General features: G+C 40.2%; 1 protein-coding gene across 3 annotated transcripts in view; it reads right to left on the reverse strand.

The window, feature by feature from the left end:
* The window catches only part of MOB1B (MOB kinase activator 1B), a 90,554-nt gene that overhangs the window by 27,797 nt on the left and 35,876 nt on the right, over positions 1 to 26,881 (reverse strand). For 2 of the 3 annotated variants that reach the window (XM_033214489.1, XM_033214491.1), the window contains exons 2-3: positions 13,726 to 13,837; positions 6,299 to 6,465 (exon numbers count right to left, since the gene is read on the reverse strand). In XM_033214489.1, coding sequence (XP_033070380.1) covers positions 6,299 to 6,465; positions 13,726 to 13,754 — 196 coding nt within the window. In that variant the 5' untranslated portion in view covers positions 13,755 to 13,837. The remainder of the gene's footprint in view (positions 1 to 6,298; positions 6,466 to 13,725; positions 13,838 to 26,881) is intronic. The other variant, XM_033214490.1, reaches the window with a different exon arrangement.

A 26,881-nucleotide genomic window follows, 5' to 3' on the forward strand; every position in this document is an offset into this window, starting at 1 on the left:
GTGGGATTTAGCCCGGCGCAGTGGCTCACGCCTGTAATCCCAGTGCTTTGGGAGGCTGATACAGGTGGATCACCTGAGGTCAGGAGTTCAAGACCAGCCTGACCAACATGGAGAAACCCCATCTCTACTAAAATTACAAAATTAGCCGGGCACAGTGGCACATGCCTGTAATCCCAGCTACTCGGGAGGCTAAGGCAGGAGAATCGCTTGAACCTGGGAGGCAGAGGTTGCAGTGAGCCGAGATCATGCCATTGCACTCCAGCCTGGGCAACAAGAGCAAAACTCCACCTCAAAAAAAAAAAAATAGTGGGACTCACTATATTGCCTAGGCTGATCTGAACCCCCTGGCCTCAAGTAATCCTTCCACCTTGGCCTCCCAAAGTATTGGGATTACAGGCGTAAGCCACAACCTGATGCCCCTCAGATGTTAAACTAATCTTTGTATTTCTGGAATAAACTCAATTTAGTCATAATGAATTATATACACTTTTAAAATGTTATTAGATTCAATTCACTAATATTTTTATTAGAATTTTTACATCTACATTCATTTCAAAAGTTAGATGACCTAGTTCCCTTTCTTCTAATGTTCATGTAGAACTCATAAAACTAGTATTTTTTCCATTCTTTATAAGCGTCAAAGACTGGTGTTATTTCTTCCTTAAATGTTTCATGGAAATACTATTGTGGCAAGGTTTTTAAATAGATTACAATTTTTTTAAGTTATAAGATTATTCAGATTTTTTATTCTAGTGTTAACTTTGATAAGTTGAATTTTTATAAGAATTCGGTTATTTCAGTTAAACTTTCAAATTTATTGGGATAAATTTGTAACTTGTTCACAATATTCTCTTACAACTTTTAATGCTATGTAAGATTTGGTGTGTATTTCCTTTTTTATCCCTGATATTGGTTATTTGTCCTTTCAGATATTATTAAATAATATTTTAAATTAATATTTTAAAAATATTAATATTTTTTTCTTGATCAATCTTACCAGGAGTTATAAATTTTTAGACTTTTCAAAGAATTATTACTATTTTTTTTTTCAGATGAAGTCTTGCTCTGCTGCCCAGGCTGGAGTTCAGTGCTGCAATCTTGGCCCACTGCAACCTCTGCCTCCCAGGTTTAAGCAATTCTCTTGCTTCAGCCTTCCAAGCAGGTGGGATTACAGGCATCCGCCACCACACTGGCTAATTTTTGTATTTTTAGTAGAGACGGGGTTTCACCATGTTGGCCAGGCTAGTCTTGAACTTCTGACCTCAAGCGATCCACCCACCTCCGCCTCCCAAAGTGCTGGGATTATAGGCATGAGCCACCACGTCCAGCCTGATTCCATTTTATGTTTATTTTCTATTTTATTAACTTCTGTTCTTTACTGATAACCTCTTTTAACTTTTTTTTTTTTTGAGATGGAGTTTCACTGTTGTTGCCTAAGCTGGAGAGAAATGGCACAATCTCAGCTCACTGCAACCTCCGCCTCCCGGGTTCAAGCAATTCTCCTGCCTCAGCCTCCCAAGCAGCTGGGACTAGAGGCACACCCACCATGCCCAGCTAATTTTTGTATTTTTAGTAGAGATGGGGTTTTGCCATGTTGGCCAGGCTTGTCTCGAACTTCTGATCTCAGGTGATCCACCCACCTCGGCCTCCCAAAGTGCTGGGATTACAGGTATGAACCACTGCACCCGGCCTCATCTCTTTCAACTTTCTTTGCATTTAATTTGCTGTTGTTTTTCCAACCTCTGGAGAATGATGCTTAGTTCATTAACTTTTAATATTTTTTCTATTTTTTTTCTTTTTTTTTTTAGAGACAGAGTCTCACTCTGTCGCCCAGGCTGGAGTGCAGTGGGGAGATCTCCGCTCACTGCAAGCTCCGCCTCTCCGGTTCACACCATTCTCCTGCCTCAGCCTCCCGAGCAGCTGGGACTACAGGTGCCTGCCACCACACCCAGCTAATTTTTTGTATTTTTAGTGCAGACGGGGTTTCACCGTGTTAGCCAGGATGGTCTCCATCTCCTGCCCGCCTGGGCCTCCCAAAGGGCTGAGATTACAGGTGTGAGCCACCGCGCCCAGCCTTTTCTTTTCTAATATATGTATTTATGTAAGGCTCTAAATTTCCTCTAACACAGCTTTAGCTATAATATATCCCACAAGTTTCCATATATAGTATTTTCATCACCAAATTTCAGTTCAAAATATTTTCTAATTTTCATTGAGATTTACTTTTTCCAAACATATAGAGATTTCTGTTTACTACTGCTTTCTAGCAAATTCCACCATGATCAGAGAATGTATTGGTTTCCATTTTTGAAATTGTACATATATATACTCTTAGATGCTTAGGTCATGTGCTCCTAGGTCAAGTCTGTTAATCATGCTGCTCAAATTTTTCTAATTCCTTACTGATTTTTTCTTCTGCATTTTCTATCTGTTACTGAAAGAGGATTGTTAAAATCTCCCATTATGACCATGGATTTTTTTCATGTAGCTGAACTACAGGGATGCACAACCATGCCTGGCTAACATTTTTTTTGTATTTTTAGTAGAGATGGGGTTTCATCATGTTGGCCAGGATGGTCTTGAACTTCTGAGCTCAAGTGATCCGCCCACCGGGGCCTCCCAAAATGCTGGGATTACAGACATGAGCCACTGTTCCTGGCCTCTTAAATTTTCACGAGGTCTAATTTATTTTTTCTTTTAAAAGCACACTTTTGGTTTTGTATGTAGAAACTCATCACCAAATCCAAGGTCATATAGATTTTTCTCTTTTTTTTTTTTTTTCCTAGAAGTTTTATAGTATTGTGTTTTTTTTTAGGTCTATCATTCAATTCATGTTAATTTTTCTGAAAGGTGTAAATCTGTGTCTAGATTTATGTTTCTGCATCTGGATGTCCCAGTGTTCACCACCATTTGTTGAAAAAATAATCCTTTCTCCGCTGAATTGCCTGTTCTTCTTTGTCAGTATCAGCTGATTCTATTTACATGGACCACTGGTCACTTTCATAATTTCAATTATATTTTTCTGTGTTCCTTTTTGAACATGTTCTCTTTGAAATCACATTTAGACATCAAAATAGTGTTATCAGGTACAGTTCTGACTAACTCATGAAGCCTGGGGAGAGATCTCAACTATAGTTATGAATGCAAGAGTCCTTGATGGGTAAATTTTTATTTTATTTGTTTAGAGAAGAGGTCTCCCCATGCTGCCCAGGCTAACCTCGAACTCCTGGGCTCGAGCCATCCTCCCACCTCAGCCTCTGGAGTAGCTAGCACTACAGGTGTGAACCACCACTCGCAGCTAATTTATTTTATTTTATATTTTTGTAAAGACAGGTCTTGCCCAGGCTAGTCTCAAACTCCTGGCCTCAAGTAATCTTCCCACCTCGGCCTCCCAAAATGCTGGAATTATAGCGTGAGCCAATGCACCCAGTCTCTCCTTATATTCTTTAGGATTATTTTTTATTATTCTGTTTTTCTCCTGTATTAGCTAAGTAATTATACTTTCACCTATCATTTGGATATAAATCTTTTCAATAATTCCCTTTACTCCTTTATGAAGCTGAAATGTTTACTGAATCACTGCCAGTGAGTGGAAGTATCTGTCCTGACTCCAATCCTATTCACCTACTTCATCAAGTGTCATTTGGGAAGATTACTATAAATAAGGAAAATTTTACAGTCCAACACTTCAGTTAAATGTTGTATTTTCAAAACAGAGTATATCCTAAGCAGATGTTCTAATGCCTCAGTCCAGAGCAATCTGTGTCCAGCTGTAGTAAAATCATAGAATTACTGTGAAATTTTAAAAGTTCTCAAAGTTCTAGGTGTTTCAGTAGTACAGTAGTCTCCCTTTATCTGTGGCTTCACTATCCATGGTTTCAGTTATCTGTGATCAACCACAGGCTGAAAATATTAAATGGAACATTTTGGAAATAAACAATATGTAAGTTTTAAATTGTGTGCCATTCTGAGTAACGTGAAGAAATTTCACACCATCTCACTCCGTCCACTTGGGATGTGAAACATCCCTTTGTCTAGCTGTATACCTGCCCATTAATCACTTATAGCAGCCACTTTGGTTATCAGAGTGAAGGATTACAAGAAGGGTTAAGTAAAGCACAATAAGATTATTTTGAAAGAGAGAGATCATATTCATATAACTTTTACTACAGTATAATTGTAACTGTTCTATTTTATTATAGTTGTTAATCTCTTGCTGTGCTTAATTTTAAATTAATCTTTAATAAATTTTAAATTAATCTTTATGAATTAAGCTTTATCATAGGTATGTGGTGTATAGGAAAAAACACAGTGTATATAAGGTTCAGTCCTATCACCGGTTTCAGGAATCCACTGGTCATCTTGGAATGTATCCCTAGCAGATAAGGGAGGTACAGACACTTAGTTGTGGCAATTGAGAAAGAGACAGAATACAGACAGAAAATGATTGCTTTTATATTTAAAAGTCAGAATCTACTGTGATACAGAAGCTCTATACAGCCATCCTTACATTTTAAACATGAGTAAATGAACTCTCAAATTTTACAAAAAGGCACAAATTCTTACAAAAAGAACATACACATATATTGGAGATTTGTTCTGAATATTGTCTTGGAGATGACACAGAACCATCTTGGAAATACGACAGGCCTCACCAATAAAGCAAATAAATCACTTTATTTCAAATAACTAGACTCTCTTGGTCCAGGAGGATAATCACATAATAATAACACGGCTCTTGTGTAAATGCTGTCACAGTAAGTTTTAAGACATCATAATAAAATATCCTGGTTCCTAAAAGGTATTAGAGGGGGGCCGCTCAATTTATAAATTCCATGACATAGTTCAAATTATAATAAGAAGCCATCAAATATAAGAAAAATACTGTTTTGCATTTTCTTAAAGCCTAGACATTTTGCATATGCTTTCAATTAAATTTCATTTTATTTTTACTGAATTCAAATCAATTTCCTTCAATTATAAAATTCTAATTTTTTTTTTCCCACTAATGTTGAAAAACCCTGAACCTTTTATTCCTCAACTTCCTCTGGCTTAATTCCCAAGAATATAATTACTATTCATACGTTATTCTCTGTAGGAGTTAAGAACATCTCATAAACATATTTTACTAATTTCATAAGATCACTACTTGATGTCTTTTTTAAAAAATAAGCACAATTGGCCGGGTGTGGTGGCTCACACCTGTAATCCCAGCACTTTGGGAGGTCGAAGCAGGTGGATCACAAGGTCAGGAGTTTGAGATCAGCCTGACCAACATGGTGAAACCCCATCTCTACTAGAAATACAAAAATTAGCCGGACATGGTGGTGCATGCCTATAATCCCAGCTACACAGGAGGCTGAGGCAGAAGAATCGCTTGAACCCAGAAGGCAGAGGTTGCAGTGAGCTGAGATCATGTCACTGCACTCCAGCCTGGGCAACAGAGCAAGACTCCATCTCAAAATAAAAATTAAAAAAAGCACAATTAGACAAATAACTGAGTGTGCCACTGAAAAAGGCAATTTACCATAGTGGTTGACTCCATAGACTCTGAAATTCTATAGCTGTACATTTGAGCCCAGGCTCTGCCATTTAATAGCTATATGACCTAGGCAAGTTACTAATTATCTCAACTTAATCTTTTAAACCGAAATAATAATCATACCTACATCATAAGGTTATAAAGATAAAATAAAATCATCCATGTAGAAAGGAGAGTGACGTGTCTATACAGTGTTTGATAAATGAAAAATTATTATTGTAATGAAGATAGTAAATCTATGCTTTGTATTAAAACAGGAAACAAGATTTCATAAAATTCCATATTCAGAAATAAAATAACAAGGACTGGATGTGGTGACTAGTGCCTGTAATTCTAGCACCATGAAAGGCTGAGACAGAAGGATCACTTGAGGTCAGTTCAAGACCATCCTAGACAACACAGTGAGAGCCCTATCTCTACTAAAACATGTTTGTAAATGAGCCAGGCATGGTGGTATGTGCCTACAGTCCTAGCTATGCTAGAGGCTGAGGGTGGGAGGACTGCTTGAGCCCGGGTGGTCAAGGCTGCAGTGAGCCGTAACTGTGCCACTGTACTCCTGTCTTCCAGCCAGGGTGACTGAGTGAGACCCTGTCTCAAAAAATAATAATAAAGTAACATGAAGGTTAAAGTTAGATTATCACTCTTTTATGGTATTAGCTTGCTAACTAAATCCTAGAATGGATAGCACCAACACTCACCAACAATGAGGCTATTATCCTAATTCATAGTCTACTGAGAAATAGAAAGGCTACTTACTGTTAACTGCAACCCATTCATTTAGATCTTCCCCCTCAGGAAGCATGACAGCCATCCGAAGGTTGCCACTGCCAAGTGTGGCTTCTGCATGTTTTAAGAGCTCATACTGGTGAGAACCCTCTGGAATGTTCTTCTTTGGTTTAAAAGTTTTAGAAGAGCGACTACCACTATGAATAGAAAAGAAAAAAAAAGGAGTTTAATATTTAAGGCATGACATTCAACAGGGTCATTCACCAAGCATTAGACCTAAACTGTATTGGCTTAAATCCCAGCAATATAATTGCTGTCACTACTGTGCTCTCCATCCAAAACTCCTACAAGCTTTCTCTGCTGTCTCCAGTTAACTCACAAAAGAAAAAGTTTTTAAGCTGTAACTAACACCTCTTCTCAATAAATTAATGACTCAGGATTATAAATTGCAATCTAAAAAACAAAAAAAAAACTTCCATGATAAGTTTTAGTTATTTTATTCCTTTCACTCCTATTCTAAGTCTCTCATTCTAATAAAATAAATTTGTTTCCTTCTTAAAATAAATATAAAGATACAGTTTGATATCAATAAAACATAAAAATTCTGGAACAAGAAAAAAAAGCTACATGTTCAGCCAGACACAGTGGCTCATGCCTGTAATCCCAGCACTTTGGGAGGCAGAGGCAGGCGGATCACCTGAGGTCAGGAGTTGGAGACCAGCCTGGCCAACACGGCGAAACCCCATCTCTACTAAAAATGCAAAAAACTTAGCCACGCTTGGTGGCGGGTCCCTGTAATCCCAGCTACTCAGGAGGCTGAGGCAGGAGAATCGCTTGAACTCGGGAGGCAGAGGGTGCAGTGAGCCAAGATTGTGCCACCGCACTCCAGCCTGGGCGGCAGAGTGAGACTCCGTTTCAAAAAAAAAAAGAAAAGAAAAGCTACATGTTTTTCTACCCAATTATAGGAAGTATCAGTAATCAAGTTTAGTCCAGAATTCTGGGTAAGCAGTTAAGTAGCTAGACATTCGTATGGCTGGTTTGCTCAAACTTCTGAATGCTTACACACATACAGAGACACAGACACAAGCACACACAGCAAATGTGTATGTGTATACATACACATAAATTTTTTTAATGGATCAACTGAAACTAGGCTTCAATGTGGTTTTAATAGTTTTTAAGAGAGCTGGGCACCTCTAGTTCCAGCTACTCAAGAGGATGAGGTGGGAGGATCCCTTGAGGTTGTAGTGCACTATGATCACACCTGTGAACAGACATACCACTACCACTTGGGCAACAGAGCAAGACCTCCATCTCTGAGAAAAAAAATAAAAAGGAGGCGCGAAGCTGAGTGTGGTGGCTCACACTGGTAATCCCAGCTACTCGGGAGGCCAGAGGCAGGAGGATTGCATCAGGCCAGGAGTTCGAGACCAGCCTGGGTAACATAGTGAGATCCCCCCCATCTCTAAAAAAATGTTTAAAAATTAAGCCAGGTGTGATGGTGCAGCCTGTAGTCCCAGCTAGGGACTAGGGAGGCTGAAGCCAAAGGATACCTTAAGACCAAGGAGTTCAAGACTGCAGTGAGCAATGATCATGCCACTCTACTCCAGCCTGGGCAACAGAATGAAGCCCGTCTCCTTAAGAAAAAAAAAAAAAGAAAAGAAAAGAAAAGAATCCCAGCACTTTGGGAGGCCGAGACGGGCGGATCACGAGGTCAGGAGATCGAGACCATCCTGGCTAACACGGTGAAACCCCGTCTCTACTAAAAAATACAAAAAACTAGCCGGGCGAGGTGGCGGGCGCCTGTAGTCCCAGCTACTCGGGAGGCTGAGACAGGAGAATGGCGTGAACCCGGGAGGCGGAGCTTGCAGTGAGCTGAGATCCGGCCATTGCACTCCAGCCCGGGCGACAGAGTGAGACTCCGTCTCAAAAAAAAAAAAAAAGAAAAGAAAAGAAAAAAAGAGAGGGGGGATTTTTAAATCTTCTGTTAATGCTAGCAAATTTTTATCAAATTAGGAGTCACCCCCGTCCATTATTCTCCTTCACTTCTTACGAAAAGAAACAGACTGGAAAAAAAGAGGCTAGATAAGTGGGAACTTTAACGTTATTAAATTCACATCATCAAAAACACCTAGGCATTTGAACATATGAATATGAAACAGGAATTCAAAAAAAAAAAAAACCACATAAACGATGATTACACTTCCTAAACTCTGCAAAGCTTTTCACTCTACCTCCTCTCAAGTTTTCACCCCTCACCCCAATCCCTCCCTCTTTCCCTAACATAAACCAGTAGTTCTCAACCCCTGTCTGCATTATTATAATCATCTGAGGAGCTGTCAAAAAGTATTGAGGATCTTGAAATAAAATAAGAATCTACTAGTCAACCCGAATATCCAATTCAAATAACAGGTATTTTTCATTGTAAAGTACTTGCATTCTCATTTAAATGTAGGTCTCTCCACAGATGTTTAATTAGAATTAAACTGATGTTCCTCAACTCTAACACATACCCTCTCCTTAAGGATCACTTTAAAAACACTCATCACAGAGCTGGGCACAGTGGCCCACACCTATAATCCCAGCACTTTGGGAGGCCGAGGTGGACGGATTGCTTGAGCCCAGGCCAATCTGGGCAACACGGCGAAACTGTCTCTACAAAAAATACAGAAATTAACCAAGTCTGGTGGTGCATGCTTGTAACCCCAGCTACTCAGGAGGCTGAGGTGGGAAGATCACTTGAGCCCAGGAAGTCGAAGATACAGTGAACCGAGATCACACCACTGCTTCCCAGCTTGGGTGATACAGCAAAACCCTGTCTAGAAAAACAAAAGTAAAAAATCGACCCAGCACAGTGGCTCTTGCCTGTAATCCCAGCACTTTGGGAGGCCGAGGTGGGAGGATTGCCTGAACCTAGGAGTTCAAGACCAACGTGGGCAACACAGTAGGACTCCCTCTCTAAAAAAATATATTTAATTTTTTTTTCAACCAGAGAATCAGAAGCTAAAAGAAAAAATACTAAAAATAAAAACACTCATTACATTATGATACATCTCTGCTGAGAACCACTCAGTGACTTTCCAGTGCAAAATTGTAAATCCAAAGGTCAAATATTAGGTATATTCAAGCTCTAGACCCATACTAGAGTGCGGAAATTCTTCAGTTTAATGAGACAATGTATTAAACACCAAATTTGCCCCAAGCATCTCTAAAATATAATTATAAAAATACAAATGTTAGGTGTGGCAGTACATGCCTGTAGTCCCAACTACTGGGAAAGCTGAGGCAGGAGCATTGCTAGAGAGCAGGAGTTTGAGACCAGCCTAGGTAATATAGTGAGGCTCTGCCTCCAAAAAATAAAATAAAATGAAATTTAAAAATTTATTTATATAAATATAAATGGTAATAACATAAATAGATGCATGCCCACCAAGCTTGAAACTTACTTCATTTTCCTCTTTCTAACCCTTTAACAAAATTTTGCATAAGACACATACTTCACTGGGTGTAGTGGCTCCTGCCTGTAATCCCAGAACTTTGGGAGGCTGAGGCGGATGGATCACCTGAGGTCGAGAGTTCAACAGTCTGGTCAACATGGCAAAACCCTGTCTCTACTAAAAATACAAAAATTAGCCGGGCGTGGAGGTGAGCAACTATAATCCCAGCTACTCCGGAAGTTGAGGTAGGAGAATCACTTGAACCTGGGAGGTGGAGGTTGCAGTGAACAGAGATCGCACCACTGCACTCCAGCCTGGATGACAGAGCGAGACTCTGTCTCCAAAAAAAGAAAATCTGCCGGGCACAATGGCTCACACCTATAACCCTAGCACTTTGGGAGGCTGAGGTGGGTGGATCACGAGGTCAGGAGATTGAGACCAGCCTGGCCAACATGGTGAAACCCTGTCTACTAAAAACACAATAATTAGCTGGGCATGGTGGCACACACTGTAATCCCAGCTATTTAGGAGGCTGAGGCAGGAGAATTCCTTGAACTCAGGAGGCGGAGGTTGCAGTTAGCCGAGATCACGTCACTGCACTCCAGACGGGGTGACACAGCAAGACTCCGTCTCAACAAAACAAAAAAAAGAAAGGAAAAGAAAAGAAAAAATAAAATCTGAGTTCAGTTTTGTGAAGGCCAACTTTGACACACAATTAGTTATTATCTCGCGCAAATTACCTAACTTTCCAGAGCCTATTTTTTCTTTAGCAGTGAAAGCCTAAAAAAATAACAAAACATGAACACTACCTGTATCATAAGACAGTTGCAAAATGAGAGGATATATGCAACATTTAGTATTTTCATTATCCTTTCTTTTCTTGAACCACAATGACTCACAGAAAGAAATGGTAGTGCAATGCTAAAACCCCAAATCCTACTCTATCCTTCAAGACTGAATGGGGGAAAATATAATTAGTTCAGAAAGAAATAACTGTCATACATCAAGTTTAAAAGAAAAATTTTTTAATTTCTGGGTTTTCTTTTTTGGGGGGCGGGGGGAGGTGCTATGCCCTATGCTGACCACAAGGTTCAAGCGATCTTGGAATAATCTTAGGGTTAGATTGGAAATCAGGAAAACAAGGTTCTACTCCCCATTTTGCAATTTTCTTTTGTTTTCTTATTTAAGTCAGAGTCTTGCTCTATCAACGAGGCCGGAGTGCAGCGGCGTAATCTTGGCTCATTGAAACTTCCGCCTCCCAAGTTCAAGCGATTCTCCTGCCTCAGCCTCCCAAGTAGCTGGGATTATAGACATGTGCCATCATGTCCAGATAATTTTTGTATTTTCAGTAGAGACAGGGTTTCACCATGTTGTTCAGGCTAGTCTCGATCTCCTGAACTCAAGTGATCGGCCCACCTTAGTCTCCCAAAGTGCTGGGATGACAGGCATGAGCCATCATGCCCAGCCTGCAATTTTCTTCTTATGTTACTTAAGAAACCACAAATTATCATCTGGGCTTCCACTTTTTTTTATTTTGTTTTTTAAGAGTCCGGAAAATGACTTTTTACAAAAGTGTATCATTTAGGGATTAGATGTTTGTAAATGTTTTTAGTTCCCTGCAGCCTCTTGACTCTCTTCTCTGTTCCTCATTTCCACATACATTTATACTTTCAAATGCTTTCAAGTCCTGCATCTAATTTTCCTTCTGTCTAACCCGTCTGCTTTATTACTGCAGGATACACTAACCACTTAATACTTTTTAAAAATACTCTTTTAAAAATCTTTGTCAGGTTTTTTCAGCTGCTATCTGAATCTTCTCTTACCCGAGTCCACCCAACCGGGAAATGGTGGTGGTCAATAATGCTCCTCATTCCCAGGTCAAAAGACCTCTGACAGGCCAGGCAAGGTAGCTCATGCCTGTAATCTCAGAACTTTGGGAGGCTGAGGCAGGCAGATCACTTAAGGTCGGGAGTTCAAGACCAGCCTGGCCAACATAGTGAAACCCCATCTCTGCTAAAAACACAAAAATTAGCCGGGCATGGTGGCAGACGCCTGTAATCCCAGCTACTCAGGAGGCTGAGACAGGAGAATCGCTTGATCCCAGGAGGCGGAGGTTACAGTGAGCCGAAATCGCACCACTTCACTCCAGGCTGGGCGACAAGGCAAGACTCCATCTCAAAAAAAAAAAAAAGACCAACTGACAGAGTTTTCAAATTCAAAAGCACAGATACCCAAGCATATACACAGAAGTCCTCATCAGTGAGTACAAGCTCTTGTAGCAACACTGCATGCCCAAATACATATATCTCACATATTTTAAGACATATGAATGCAAATCTTCACAAAAATTTTCAAAAACATAAAGTATGTTGCCCTCTCACCCCACCTACCTCAGAAGAAATTACAGTTTCTAGTATCTGGTTAAAGCATCAGGAAGTTTTGTGCCTGTTTTTGTTTGTTTTTACACAACAGCACCATAATGTAGTGTACTTAATCATGTTTTTCACTTAACATATCCAGAAGACTGTTATATTTAAGATACAGGTAGATCTACTTTATTCTTTCTAAAGACTGAAATAGCATTTTCTTATATAGATTATATCATAATATAGTTTGATCAGTCCTTTATTAAAAACATTTAGGTTGTTTCCTCCAGTCATCTGCTACCACAAACAATACTGCAGTAAGCATCCTTGTGTGTGTGCATATATGAAGGATAAATCCTAGAACTGCTGTTCTAAAGAGCAGTTACATTTTTAAATTTTATATAGTGCCTGTTTTTTCACCAAATAAATTGTACCCTTTTACAATCCCACTAACAATGTATGGGAGCAGCTGTAACATATGAGAGTCTTGAAGGACAGGTATTAGACTACTAATTTCCCTTGTACAGCTTCCAACACAGCATCCTAACTATGGAGAATGTTGTGTTTTGTTTTTTTGTTTGTTTATTTGTTTGTCTGAGATAGGGTCTTGCCCTATTGCCCAGGCAGGAACGCAGGGGCATGATCAATGGTTCAAGTGATCCTCCCACCTCAGCCTCCTGAGTAGCTGTGACTACAGGTATATGCCACCATGCCCAGCTAATTTTTTGTATTTTTATTAGAGATGAGGTCTCACTTCATTGTCCAAGCTGGTCTCGAACTGCTAGGCTCAAGCAATCCTCCCATCTCGGCCTCCCAAAGTGCTGGGAATATAGGCATGAGCCACCATACTCAACCACTATGGAATGCTTTCTAACTAGAATGTGAATGATGTATTACATATTAGAGGTATTATATTAATAATTCATAGCATTACTCCACTGCTTTCCAAATAAACATCCATGATATTCACATTTGTTTTCTCACTCTTACTCGTATTTGAAGGCAAATCAATTTTTAGAGCAGGACAGGGTGATTTGTCTAGTAAACAACTTAGTCCTAGAGATAGCTCTGAATCCGTATCTCTCAGTCTTCCAATTTACCTTTTGCAAATTTCAACATCATTTATTTTCTCTTTGAGACTCTAAAACAGTGGCTCCCAACCTTTTTGGCACCAGCGACCAGTTTCACAGAAGACAATTTTTCCACAGGGGTTAGGGGCGTGCAGAGCTCAGGTGGTAATGCTTGTTTGCTGGCTGCTCACCTCCTGCTGTGAGGCTCAGTTCCCAACAGTTTTTGTTTTTGTTGTATTATCCCTATTTTCTGTACCAGATACCTACATATTGACACTGAAGAATATGTAAATTTATTCAAAATTAAAGGCAAATTATTTGTGACATAAATGATTGTAAAATAAATGATTTGTGTTACAAATCATGTATTTGTGTCAACAGCTCCATCTCTTCAAGGTTAAGTGAGTTATTAATCTAATCACAGCTAGCTAAATGGCAGAACCAGGGTCTGGAAGAAGTTACTGTTACTGAGTCTCAGCTTCCTCATCTATAAAATGGAGATAATAATACCTACCTTACTACTGAAATTTATGGTAAGAACTTCACTACTATTAGTTCTCTTTGCTCCGCCCCTAGGTACTAACCTGTCATTCACATCAGTAGCTCCTTCCATAGGTCTAAGTCCAACACTACAGATCAGGTATTCGATAAATACTTGTTAATTGATAGTTCCAGTCAACTTCAGGCTGAGAACTCCTACATCAGGGTAATAATGATGATTAATATTAACTAACATTTACTGCAAGCTTTGTACTGAGAATATATATGTGCAATACATCTCATTTAATCCCCATAACTCTGATATACATGCTATTATTTTTCTTTATTTTATGGATGACAAATTTCAGGCTTTAAAGTACTTACATACTCTGCTCAAGATTATAAAAGTGGTAAATTAAGAAGCCAAAATTTAAATCCAGGATTTAAATCTCTAAAGTCCATTCCTTTTTTTTTTTTTTTTTTTTTTGAGACAGAGTCTTTCTCTGTCAACCAGGCTGGTAGGCTGTGACTCAACCTTGGCTCATCCGCCTCCTGGGTTTAAGCGATTCTCCTGCCTCAGTCTCCTGAGTAGCTGGGCCTACAGGCACCCGCCACCATGCCCAGCTAATTTTTGTATTTTTAGTAGAGACGGGGTTTCGCCATGTTGGCCAGGCTGGTCTCGAACTCCTGACCTCAGGATATCTGCCCGCCTCAGCCTCCCAAAGTGCTGGGATTATAGGCATGAGCCACAGCGCCTGGCCTAAAACCCATTCTTTTACCCACTACCCAACATTACTCAATGCTTTACCTTTAGCTTCTACTCAATTATTTCTAACAATTTTCTCCCTTTTTCACCGTATTTTACTCAAGTCATTCATGAACAACACAAGGCTAATTTATATCAAGAGTTATTAATAGGCACCTTTTTTTTCTTATTTTTAAAACATTCTTTTTTTTCTTACCCTTGTCTCCACCCCTTTGTAATTTTATTTGTGTATTTTTTTGAAGACAGGGTCTCACTCTGTCACCTAGGCTGGAGTGCAGTGGCACAAACACAGCTCACTGCAGCCTCGACTTCCTGAGCTCAAACGATCTTTCTACCTTACCTTCCACCTCAGCCTCCCAAGTAGTTGGGACCACAGGTTCATGCCACCATGTCCAGCTAATTTTCTTGTTGTTGTATTTTTCTGTAGGGACGAAGTCTCACTTTGTTGCCCTGGCTGGTCTCCAACTCCTGGGCTCAAGTGATCCTCCCACCTTCACCTCCCAAAGTGCTGGGAATAGATACATCTTAATCTTCAAACCACCTAATTCCCCTCCTCATACCTTCTCTAATTTATATGAATACTCAGCACACACTCTTTTTTTTTTTTTTTGATGCGGAGTCTCGCTCTGTCGCCCGGACTGGAGTGCAGTGGCCAGATCCCAGCTCACTGCAAGCTCCGCCTCCCGGGTTTACGCCATTCTCCTGCCTCAGCCTCCTGAGTAGCTGGGACTACAGGCGCCCGCCACCTCGCCCGGCTAGTTTTTGTATTTTTAGTAGAGATGGGGTTTCACCGTGTTAGCCAGGATGGTCTCGATCTCCTGACCTAGTGATCCGCCCGTCTCGGCCTCCCAAAGTGCTGGGATTACAGGCTTGAGCCACCGCGCCCGGCCCACACACTCTGACAGTAAGGAAAATTAAAATTCCACCCTACATCAATTTCCCCCAAATGTTGCCAAACACATCCACGCTTTCAGAAAGGCAGATATCCATCTGCAAAAAAATATTAGAAGTTGTCAAAATAGAATGTGTTCTAGAAATAATAAGACTAAAAGCTAAAGGCTAAAAGCTATGAGTATTGAAAAGATAACCTTGTTTGAAGACAGACAGCCGTGTGAACAGACATCTACTTACATTTCTGCCTATAATCCCTTTTAAATCACTATTATTAGTGGCAGGTGGTATTCCTACTATTGTTACTGTTAGGAGAGTAAGAAATCCTTAACACGGCTAGAAAAAAAGAAAGAATGCTATCTGCTATCCGCAGTTCAGAAATTGAGGGATTCTTACCAGATTAAAAAGTTGATGAGACACAGTGACTGAGAAGTCAGAAAACCTAGCTTAGAATATGCCCAGTAGAGGTCTCTATGAAGGTAACAGTGATTCTACTGTGCTCCAAACTCAGAATCCAGACTACGGGAGAGGACCCTGAGGGGATCTCCAGAAGATTATAGGGGAACTTGACCCAGGGTCTTTGCACAAGTGAATCCCAATACCCTTCTGACTGGCCTTTTTCTGAGAAGTAGGCAAGCACAGCCTAATCTGAAGCTCAGAGCATGGTGGAGGGAGGGATTTTAACCACCTCCCCAGCAGGCAGGGGAGCTTGGCAGTCAAAAGAGAAAACCTACTGGCATACCTCTATACAGTAGGCAGCAGTTCCTACTCCTTCGTGTCACTAGAGGCAAGCTCCCATAATCAGACTATTCACCAAGAAGCAAACCAATATCCTCAAACACTCAAGTTGAGCAGACAATCCCAAATCACTAAATATTCCAGGAAAATCACCACCATGAAAGAACTACTCAACAATATATCTAATGCTAACGAAAACCAAGAATATATTAAATATAATCAGTATCTTTAGAAATAACAGAGACATTTATACTCAAAAACAGGCAATTATGAAAAGAAACAATCAGGGAAGGATGGAGAAGTTGAAGTTCTCCTTAAGCAGGTGGTGTTAAGTCAAGAGATATTAACCGCAGTGAGGGGAAATGAAAAATTAAAGAATTCTGGTAAGATTAAAAAGTTGACTTTTTAATATAATTGCGGAGATGGTTACTTAAAAACTGTGTTAAACAGTGCACTCTAAATGGGCGATTTGTAAGGTATGTGACTATGTCTAATTAAGCATTTTTTAAGGCACAAAGAAAAATATAACTGACGTTATAAAAGTGAACAGTGGACCATACAAATAGAGTCAACTGATACTGACAAAAGAGGAAAGGCAATTCAATGGGGAAAGGATGATCTTTTCAACAAGTGGTAGTTCTCTACTGCTTGGGACACTGGGACATCCAGAGGCAAAAACATAAATCTAGACACAGATCTTATACCTTTCACAAAAATTAACATGAATTAGATGATAGACGTAAAACTACAACACAATACTATAAAACTTCTAGAAGAAAACATAGAAGAAAATCTATGTAACCTTGTATTTGATGATGAGTGTCTAGATACAAAAAAGCATCTTATGAAAGAAAGTATTTATAAATTAGACTTTATTAAAGTTTAAAATTCTCCTCTGTGGCTGGGTACAGTGGTGCACGGCAGTAATCCCAGCACTCTGGGAGGCCAAGGTGGGCAGATCACTTCATCTCAGAAGGTCAAGACCAGCCTGGGCAATATGTCAAAATCCTATCTCTACAGAAAATTAGCTGGGTGTGGTGGCACACACCTGTTGCCCCAGCTACTCAGGAGGCTGAGGTGGGAGTCTGGGGGTGTTGAGGCTGCAGTGAGCCAAGACTGTGCCACTGCACCTGCAGCCTGAGCGACAGAGTGAGACCCTGCCTCAAAATAAACAAACAAACAAACAAACAAACAAAATTCTGCTCTATGAAAGACACTGTAAAGAAGGTCAAATATCAAGCTACCAACTAGCAGAAAATCTTTGCAGATCACATACATAGTTAAGGACTTATATCCAAAATATACAAAGAGCTATTAAAATTCAACAATAAGAGCCTGAGCAACATAGCGAGACTCCATCTCTGGGGTGGGGTGGGGGGGGTGGGGGGCCTGAATCTAGCCAACTAGCCAGGGATGTGATGTCTGTAGTCCTAGCTACTCAGGAGGCTGAGGTGGGAGAATCACCCAGGAGTTCAAGGCTGTATGTAGTAGGCTGTGATCACGCAACTGCTCTCCAACCTGAGTGACAGAGTGAGACCCTGATTCTAAAAACAAAAACAAAAATCAACAATAAGAAGACCCAGTGTCTTGATCCTGCCTTTTCAGAGTCTATGACTCACTTGTCATAACACTCCTGCAAAACTGGTGATATCATCCCCAATTTTTTAGTTGTAAGCTTAGGGAAATTGTGTAATTTGTCTGATATTTCATGGCCAGTTTCAGATCCTGTCTTTCTAACTTACTGGCTAAGAACTTCCTTAAGTTTAAAATGAAAAAACTGAGAATGACATCACCAATTTTGCAGGACTGTTATGATAAATGAGTAAACACATTTGAAGCACCCTAGTTTTGAGGTAGCAGTCACAGAGCAAACGCTCAGTATAATGTGAAAGAAAAATATAATCTTGGAACCCCAAACTAACTAGGCTTAAGAGAAAAGTGGCTGACTAACCAGAGCCTCCCAAGAATGTAACCACTTGCCTCACTGCCTACCCTCCTTCCTTTTTTTTCCTTCCCCTTCTGTTCGCTCTTCCCCCTTTAAATACTGAAGTTCCCAAAACCCTCTTTGGAAAAAGCACAGGTCAAAGATCCTACTGTGACTTGTGTTTCTTTTTCCCAGGCACATCCTCAACCTTGGCAAAATAAACCACTAATTGATTGAGATCTGCCTCAGTCAGTTTTTGGTTTACAATAGGAACTAGCATTTTTTAAATGTACAATAATAAATGACTCTATATATATGCACATTTACATGCACTTATATGTGTATACATAAAATACCCTTTCTGACTTTATCCTCTTGCTATACTTCCACTAATCTATGAACGGTCAGCTTAAAATATGACCTCCTCCTGCTCATTTGTTTATATTTCTTTTTCCCTCTCCCTCTCTTTCACTAGATTGTGGGTTACTCAAGGATATGAGTCTTGTCTTAGATATCTTTGCATTCCCAATTCCTAACACAGAAGCTGAAACGTAACAGAATGCATAATAAATGCTTATTATCTCAAATAATGATGTTGAAGAGGCTGAAAAATCTTCTTCTTATTGAGAGGAGCCATTGTTATCAATATTAAAGAAAAGGATCAATCTGTCATCTTTATTTTATTCACTATGACAAATCTAAAGGATTCCAATTGTGCAAGAAAAGTAACAGATTGAGGAATATTTCCTAGTCCTGACACCAAAATTTCATTTTCAGTATTATGCCCCTTTACAGTACTGCCATACTTAAACTTTGGTCAAAAAAAAAAAAAGAACAAAGAAAAACCAGCTTAGCCAAAGCATTTGCCTGCAAAAGGCGTTCAATGCAATCAGTGACACAGAAGTTGTATGGTCTAAATGCTTTGAAACCAAACTCTTACAATACAGAAGCCAGCCTGATAGGAAAAAAAACACACACACACACACAAAAAGTTAAAATCAGGTAGTGTCTACTTCTCCTTATCTCATACAATTTTAACTGCACTTTCTTTTTTCACCAAATAATGTCTAGTCATCCCTAGATAATCAGTGCAGGGGTAATCTTCCTCAGGAAGCTTCCCTGATATCCTAAGACAGGTTAAGGATGCCTTCTCTGTGTTCAGACAGGATACTATCATTGTCTGTTTTACATAGCACCATGAGATTCTCAAAGATAAGAAATGTTTCTAAGTCATCACTGCATCTCCAGAACCTATCACAAGGCCTAGGTCAGAAAAGAGCTTCAATGTTGAGCTAACTAACGAAGAATTCCAGGACAAAAATTTGAAAATACAGCAAATACCTTAGACATTTGTCAAAATTTATATCTTCAGCTTATACAAATAGGCCTAATCATGATAGGTTCAAGTAGCATAGTACATAGTATGCATGCAGAATAATATATGTCTTGTATTGTAACATTTCAGTAGCACAATGGAACAAACAGAATCCAAGCACAAAATTACAGTACAAGGCTATAGAATTTACTTTACCATGAGAGTTTAACATGCAGGGCCTTGGAAAGGGCCCTAACAAAAATCGCGAAAGCAATCCAACTACAATTGGTTAAAGAATTCTGTTCTGACTTCTGTTTCTGACTCCCTCTCCATCATACTTCCTCCTTGGGTAATCTGATATTCTGGGCATTGAACTAAGGGGAAGTTGAGTTGGGTATATATTTAGGTTTCACAGGATATATGTAGTGTGCAATCACATCCATGTATGACTAAATAATTGCTAGTCTGGGTACAGGAATGACATCCAGGAATATTCCTACCACCCATTGCACTGCCTTATCTGGTATCATTAACACTAAGGCAGAGGGCCAGGGACATCTAGACATGAGCTCCACATGGTATTGGCACAGAAGTATGTAAAAACACTGCACTTCATATAAAACTTACCAACGGTGAGACAGTTTGGATATTTGTCCCCACCTAAATCTCATGTTGAATTGTAATCCCCAATGCTGGAGGTGGGGCCTGGTAGGTGTTTGGATCATGGGGGTGGGTCCATCATGGCTTGGTGCTGTCTATGTGATAGTGACTGAGTTCTCGTGAGATCTGGTCATTTAAAAGTCTGTTGCATGTCATCCCCTACTCTCCCCCTTTCTCTCCTCTCCACTTCCTCTCTCTCACACTGTCTTGCTCCCACTTTTGCCATGTGACGTGCCTGCTCTCCCTTTTGCCTTCTGCCATGATTGTAAGCTTCCTGAGACCTCCCCAGAAGCTGATGGCATGATGCTTCCTGTACAGCCTGCAGAACCTGAGCCAATTAAACCTCTTTTCTTATAAATTACCCAGTCTTAGGTATTTCCTTATAGCAATGCCAGAACAGCCTAACCCTAGGAGCTGCCCCAAATTTGAAAACAATCTTAAAATATTACAGACACTACCAATAAAACAAGTTGTGAATCTCAAACTTTTCTAAGCTATCAATAATAAACACAATTTGATCAGTCATGCTAGAGAAAAAAGTACACTGTTGACATATGAAGAAGTGGTCAAAAAATCTAAATAAAAAAGTATAAGAGGCTGGGCGCAGTGGCTCACGCCTGTAATCCCAGCACTTTGGGAGGCCAAGGCGGGAGGATCACCTGAGGTCAGGAGTTTGAGACCAGCCTGGCCAACATGGTGAAATGAAATTCAGTCTTCACTAAAAATACAAAACTTAGCCAGGCGTGGTGGCATGTGCCTATAATCCCAGCTACTCAGGAGGCTGGGGCAGGAGAATTGCTTGAATCTGGAAGGCGGAAGTTGAAATGAGCCAAGATCACACCTAGGTGACAGAGAAAGACTCCATCTCAAAAAAAAAAAAAACAGTATTAGAGATATCTAGCAGTTGACATAAAAATGTTATTTTTCTATATTTTGTGATGTTAACCTTGTGTTATTAAAATTGTGATGTGATGTTTTCATTCTAAATATTCATTTTGACACCAAATTTTGTATTTATATATTTTTTCATTTTCTCAAAAAGGGAAATGTTTTGATTTTTTTTATTTTGATTGAAAAAGATTTTCGGCCGGGCGCGGTGGCTCAAGCCTGTAATCCCAGCACTTTGGGAGGCCGAGACGGGCGGATCACGAGGTCAGGAGATCGAGATCATCCTGGCTAACACGGTGAAACCCCGTCTCTACTAAAAATACAAAAACTAGCCGGGCGAGGTGGTGGGCGCCTGTAGTCCCAGCTATTCAGGAGGCTGAGGCAGGAGAATGGCGTCAACCCGGGAGGCGGAGCTTGCAGTGAGCTGAGATCTGGCCACTGCACTCCAGTCCGGGCGACAGAGCGAGACTCCGCCTCAAAAAAAAAAAAAAGAAAAAGAAAAAGATTTTCCAAAAATCTAGATCTCTATCCACTTGAAGGCTTATTCATGCTACTCACAGAGGGAAAAACAGAAGTTATAGCTTGATATAACTGATTCCCTCAATTATCAATATATAAACCCATTTATGTACATGTATAGTCTTCTATTACCATATTTACCAAACTATGAGAAGTGTGTGTTAACTCCTGTCTCTTCTATTACCATGTACAATTTAGAAGCAGGTCCCATGTCTTATTCATTTGGGTATTTGTTCAGAAGCTACTTTCTAATGCAGATCAGTAATTGTTGATTTTTAAGTTACTCTACCTTCAACTACTATCTTTAGAAAAGTTTATCAAAGCTCTTTCACTATTTTATGTTAGATGATTATTCATCATTGTGGGGTAAGAGGAAAACATGGCTAACTATAAGAAATGATGTGAGCTAATCTCTCTAAGGATTCAGGTGTTGAGATACTGAATGCCATCCCAGTTCTTTGCTCACCTCAAAGATCATCACAGTTGAAACAGTTGTGCTGTTCAATGGGCAAAACTAGCACCAAGTGCAAAAAGCAGGAACTAGCAAACTACTAGTTCCTCTTCCATAAAATCTGAACCACCCCATTTAGCTAATGGAATCTCTAGAACTATGTGAAATGGGAGTGTATGCTTATATAATATTATGTCAAAAAAAAACATCAGAAATGACCCTATGGTTTTATTTTTAAAAGGTAAAGTACTTTCTAGGGTGACAGAAATGTTTCAAGTTTAAAAGCAGTGTGGTTTACAAAGAGCATACGCTTGTTTAACTACACGCTTAAGATCTGAGCACTTCATGTTTTGTAAATCATATCTCGATAAAATAAAATAACTTAGCGGCCGGGCGCGGTGGCTCACGCCTGTAATCCCAGCACTTTGGGAGGCCGAGGCGGGTGGATCACGAGGTCAGGAGATCGAGACCCTCCTGGCTAACACGGTGAAACCCCGTCTCTACTAAAAATACAAAAAACTAGCCGGGCGAGGTGGCGGGCGCCTGTAGTCCCAGCTACTCGGAGGCTGAGGCGGGAGAATGGCGGGAACCCGGGAGGCGGAGCTTGCGGTGAGCCGAGATCGCGCCACTGCACTCCAGCCTGGGCGACACAGCGAAACTCCGTCTCAAAAAAAATAAATAAATAAATAAATAACTTAGCAATGAACTCCCCGAACCTACTGAGATATATTTCTGAGCTACATAAAATGGAAATACCGCCACAATGCTCTTAAACATTTATCTAATAATTTTTTCTTTGCTGACTTGTTTGCCTCCAGTTCTTTATTTTGAGCCTTTCATAATATGACAATATGAACCTTCTCTCTAGAGACAAAAAACGCAATATTAGGCCAGGCACAGTAGCTCACGCCTGTAATCCCAACACTCTGGGAGGCCGAGACGGGTGGATCACAACGTCAGGAGATCGAGACCATCCTGGCTAACACGGTGAAACCCCGTCTCTACCAAAAAAATACAAAAAAGCTAGCCGGGCGAGGTGGCAGGCGCCTGTAGTCCCAGCTACTCAGGAGGCTGAGGCAGGAGAATGGCCTAATCCTGGGGGGCGGAGCTTGCAGTGAGCTGAGATCCAGCCACTGCACCCTAGCCCGGGCAACAGAGTGAGACTCTGTCTCAAAAAAAAAAAAAAAAACAATATTTTGCATACAGGAATTCAGGGAGGGGGTAAAATCTGTTCATAAATCCAGATACAGAAATCCTATCCTAGTCTGTATCTTTTCTCTGAGGCTATCATAAAAACATCAGTTTCTCTTTAAATTTCTAATTTCTAATTAAATTTCTAATTCACATTTAATTTCTAATTCTACAGACATATCTTTTAGATAAAATACACATACATTCAGGATAGGTACAAGTTTTCTTTCAATTAAAAACTACAGTTTAGGTTTATGCTTTTTCTATTAAACAATGACTCTAGCAGAAAGTTTTAATCATATTTATAAAATAATTTATGTTAAAGTTCAAAATCAATCATGGCATGTATGAGAAATTCAATGCATTAAATTCATTCTTAAAAAAATAAAGAAATCCATGCTAATGCCTATAAAAAACTGATAAAATGTCCTATGAAATAACTTATTAAATGGCAATTCCACTTTAATTACATAGAAGATATTGGTAATACGTACACAAAAGTTATAAACTATTTTCTCCTATAAATCTAACTTCAAATGCAGCTGACTTGAGTGTTTGCTTCTTAGGATTTTTGGTTTTTAATAACATAAGAATCATTACTGATTTGGAGATCAATTTTAACTAATGTGTAATTAAGGTCAAAGACATTGAGGATTTAAATAGGACCTGCCAAAGCATGCTTCTGATGTATAACCTGAATAATCTGAAATACTAGCTAAGACTGATAATAATAATTAAATTATAAAACTTACTAAAGCCTTTTACAACTATTAAAACATTCTTATCAAGAGGTTTAAGAAATTTAGAGACAGACTAGATTAAGAAAATGTGGCACATATACACCATGGAATACTATGCAGCCATAAAAAAGGATGAGTTCGTGTCCTTTGTAGGGACATGGATGCAGCTGGAAACCATCATTCTCAGCAAACTATCGCAAGAACAGAAACCAAACACCGCACGTTCTCACTCATAGGTGGGAATTGAACAATGAGTTCACTTGGACTCTGGAAGGGGAACATCACATACCGGGGCCTATTATGGCGGGGGAGGGGAGACGGATGGCATTGGGAGTTATACCTGATGTAAATGACGAGTTGATGGGTGCTGACGAGTTGATGGGTGCAGCACACCAACATGGCACAAGTATACATATGTAACAAACCTGCACATTGTGTACATGTACTCTAGAACTTAAAGTATAATTAAAAAAAAAAAAACCCAAAGGCAAAAACACACACACACACAAAAAAAAAAAATTAAAATACCAAGTTTGTGATCTCAGTAATTAGCTTTACATTAAAAGATTACATTAGCATTTGAATGTTCAAATGTTCATTTTCTCTGAAAAGAAAGATACCAAAGTCTCTCTGAAAAGAAAGACACCAAAGAGAAATGTCACATGGAAGGATAGAAGAGAAGAAGGGAAAGAAGGAAGAAACTTATTGGCTGTGTGCAGTGGCTCACACCTGTAATCCCAGCACTTTGGGAGGCTGAGGTGGGCAGATCATGAGGTCAGGAGATCAAGACCATCCTGGATAACAGAGTGAAACCCCGTCTCTACTAAAAATACAAAAAATTAGCTGGGCACGGTGGCGGGCGCCTGTAGTCCCAGCTACTCGGGAGGCTGAGGCGGAGAATGGCGTGAACCTGGGAGGCAGAGCTTGCAGTGAGCCGAGATAACGCCACTGCACTCCACCCTAGGCAACAGAGTGAGACTCTGTCTCAAGGAAAATAAAAAAGAAATTTATTAAGTTGCAGCAGATAAAAGTGACAAAGAGGTGAGCAGAAATTAAAGTATAGTACTGAGAACACATTTTATGTCTAAAAGGGCATCTGGAAATTCAAATTAACCTGTTAAGAAACAGCCACTACTACTGTGTCTGTATGGCATAGAAAAGAAAAAAAAAAAAAAGAAATAGTCAAAGTAGTCAAGAGAGATATGATAGCCAGACACAAATAAAGAGAAAATCAGACAATGTACATGTGGCAAGAGATGTCTACTTCTGCAGTTATAGTAAGACAAAATACTATAGTTAAATTTGGTTAATCAAATCCTAAATTCAAAGCTGAGATACATTAAAAGACCAATTAATACGTAATGCCCTAATATTATTTTTATTATTAAACTGAAAACAAAAACAAAAGGAAACTTGTTCACCCATTTAGAATCAGATTTTAAAGACATTTAACTGATAACAATGTTGATACACGGACAGAGATTCATCTTTAATCGTCTAGGACACCTAATACTGGCAAGACATCACCATGTTAAGCACTGTGGGAAGCTAGCAAAACACATAACAAATATTCCTTGCAGTTCAAATCTGGTGGTTTGTTTTGTTTTCTGACATGGGATCTCACTCTGTCCTCACCCAGGCTAGAGTGCAGTGGCATGATTTCAGCTCATTGCAACCGCCATCTCCCAGTGGTATGGAAAGGAGGCAGAAAAGTGCTGGCTAGATAGAGGAAGGTGGGTCCCTGGAGAGGGTTCCATCCCTGGGCCTGTGCCCATGGACCTAGGTGAGGGCAGACACTCCTGCCTTCATGCCCAAATGCTGCATTTCTCAAGACCAGCTTGGCCCACCATGGCCCCATCCTGTGCCTATAAAAATCCCCGAGACCCTAACAGTGAGACACAAGTGGCTAGACGTGGGGGGGGGGGGGGGGGGGGGGGTGGAGGGGGAGGGGGAGGAGAAGAAAGAGAAGAAGAAGAAGAAGAAGAAGGAAGAAGGAAGAAGGAAGAAGGAAGAAGAAGAAGAAGAAGAAGAAGACGAAGACGACGACGACGACGACAACGACGACGACACAAGCGGCTGGGTGTCAAGAGGCCATCGAGTGGAGCACGCCAGCAGAAGAGCAAACCAACAGACGCCGGCACTGGGCAGGCCATAAACCAGCAGAAAGATGCAGAGTCTGGCCAGGGGAGTCAGAGGAAAGACTGGGCCACAGTGTGGCCGGACTCCAGGGGAAAACCATCTCCCCCTGGCTCCTCGATCTTCTGATAGCTACTTCCACTCAATAAAACCTTCCATTCATTCTCCAAGCCCACCTGTGATCCAATTCTTCTGTATACCAAGGCAAGAACTCCAAGATAGAGAAAACTCTCTGTCCTTGTTAGGCAGGGGGTCTCAATGAGCTGATGGCTAAACTAAAAGAGCACCCTGTAACACACGCCCACTGGGGCTTCAGCACTGTATGCTCCACGTAGAGGTTTGAGTAGCAGGGCACCAAAGAAGCGAGCCACACCCCCACCGCGCACCCTTCAAGGGGGACAAGGGAACCTTTCCCATTTTACCAGGTTCAAGAGATCCTCCCGATCCTCCTGCCTCAGCTGGGATTATAGGTGCGTGCCACCATGCCTGGATAATTTTGTATTTTTAGTAGAGATGGGGTTTTGCCATGTTGGCCAGGCTGGTCTCGAACTTCTGACTTCTAGTGATCCACCCACCTCGGCCTCCCAAAGTGCTGGGATAACAGGCATGAGCCACCACGCCTGGCCCCTTGCAGTTCAAATTTGGATAATCTGTTTTCTTGCAAAAATGAGAGTTGCTGAAGAGTCAAATTTGGAAAAAGGAAATATCAAATTCGTTGAAAAAAGGAATTTAAGAATATCTACTAATACACTGCAGTGATTCAACACAATAACACAATTCCCTTTCACTAAAACACAACACAATTGCGAATGCTTAACAGAACATAACAATAAAATGGATCAGTACTTAGAAGAAAACTATTGAAGATGTTGGGCTGAAAACATACACTAGCCTCCACTTCCTACTCAAAGTCATAATAAAGTGAAGTTTTTTAAAATCATAATCTCATACAAATAAAAAGAATGAAAGAGAAGACAACAAAATTTTGGAAATTAAAAAGTAGATGAATAACTGATTTAATGTCCCTAAGAAAACCCAATC

This window comes from Trachypithecus francoisi, unplaced genomic scaffold (assembly GCF_009764315.1).
Source record: "Trachypithecus francoisi isolate TF-2019V2 unplaced genomic scaffold, Tfra_2.0 Lachesis_group1, whole genome shotgun sequence".
Taxonomy (NCBI): Eukaryota; Metazoa; Chordata; class Mammalia; order Primates; family Cercopithecidae; genus Trachypithecus; species Trachypithecus francoisi.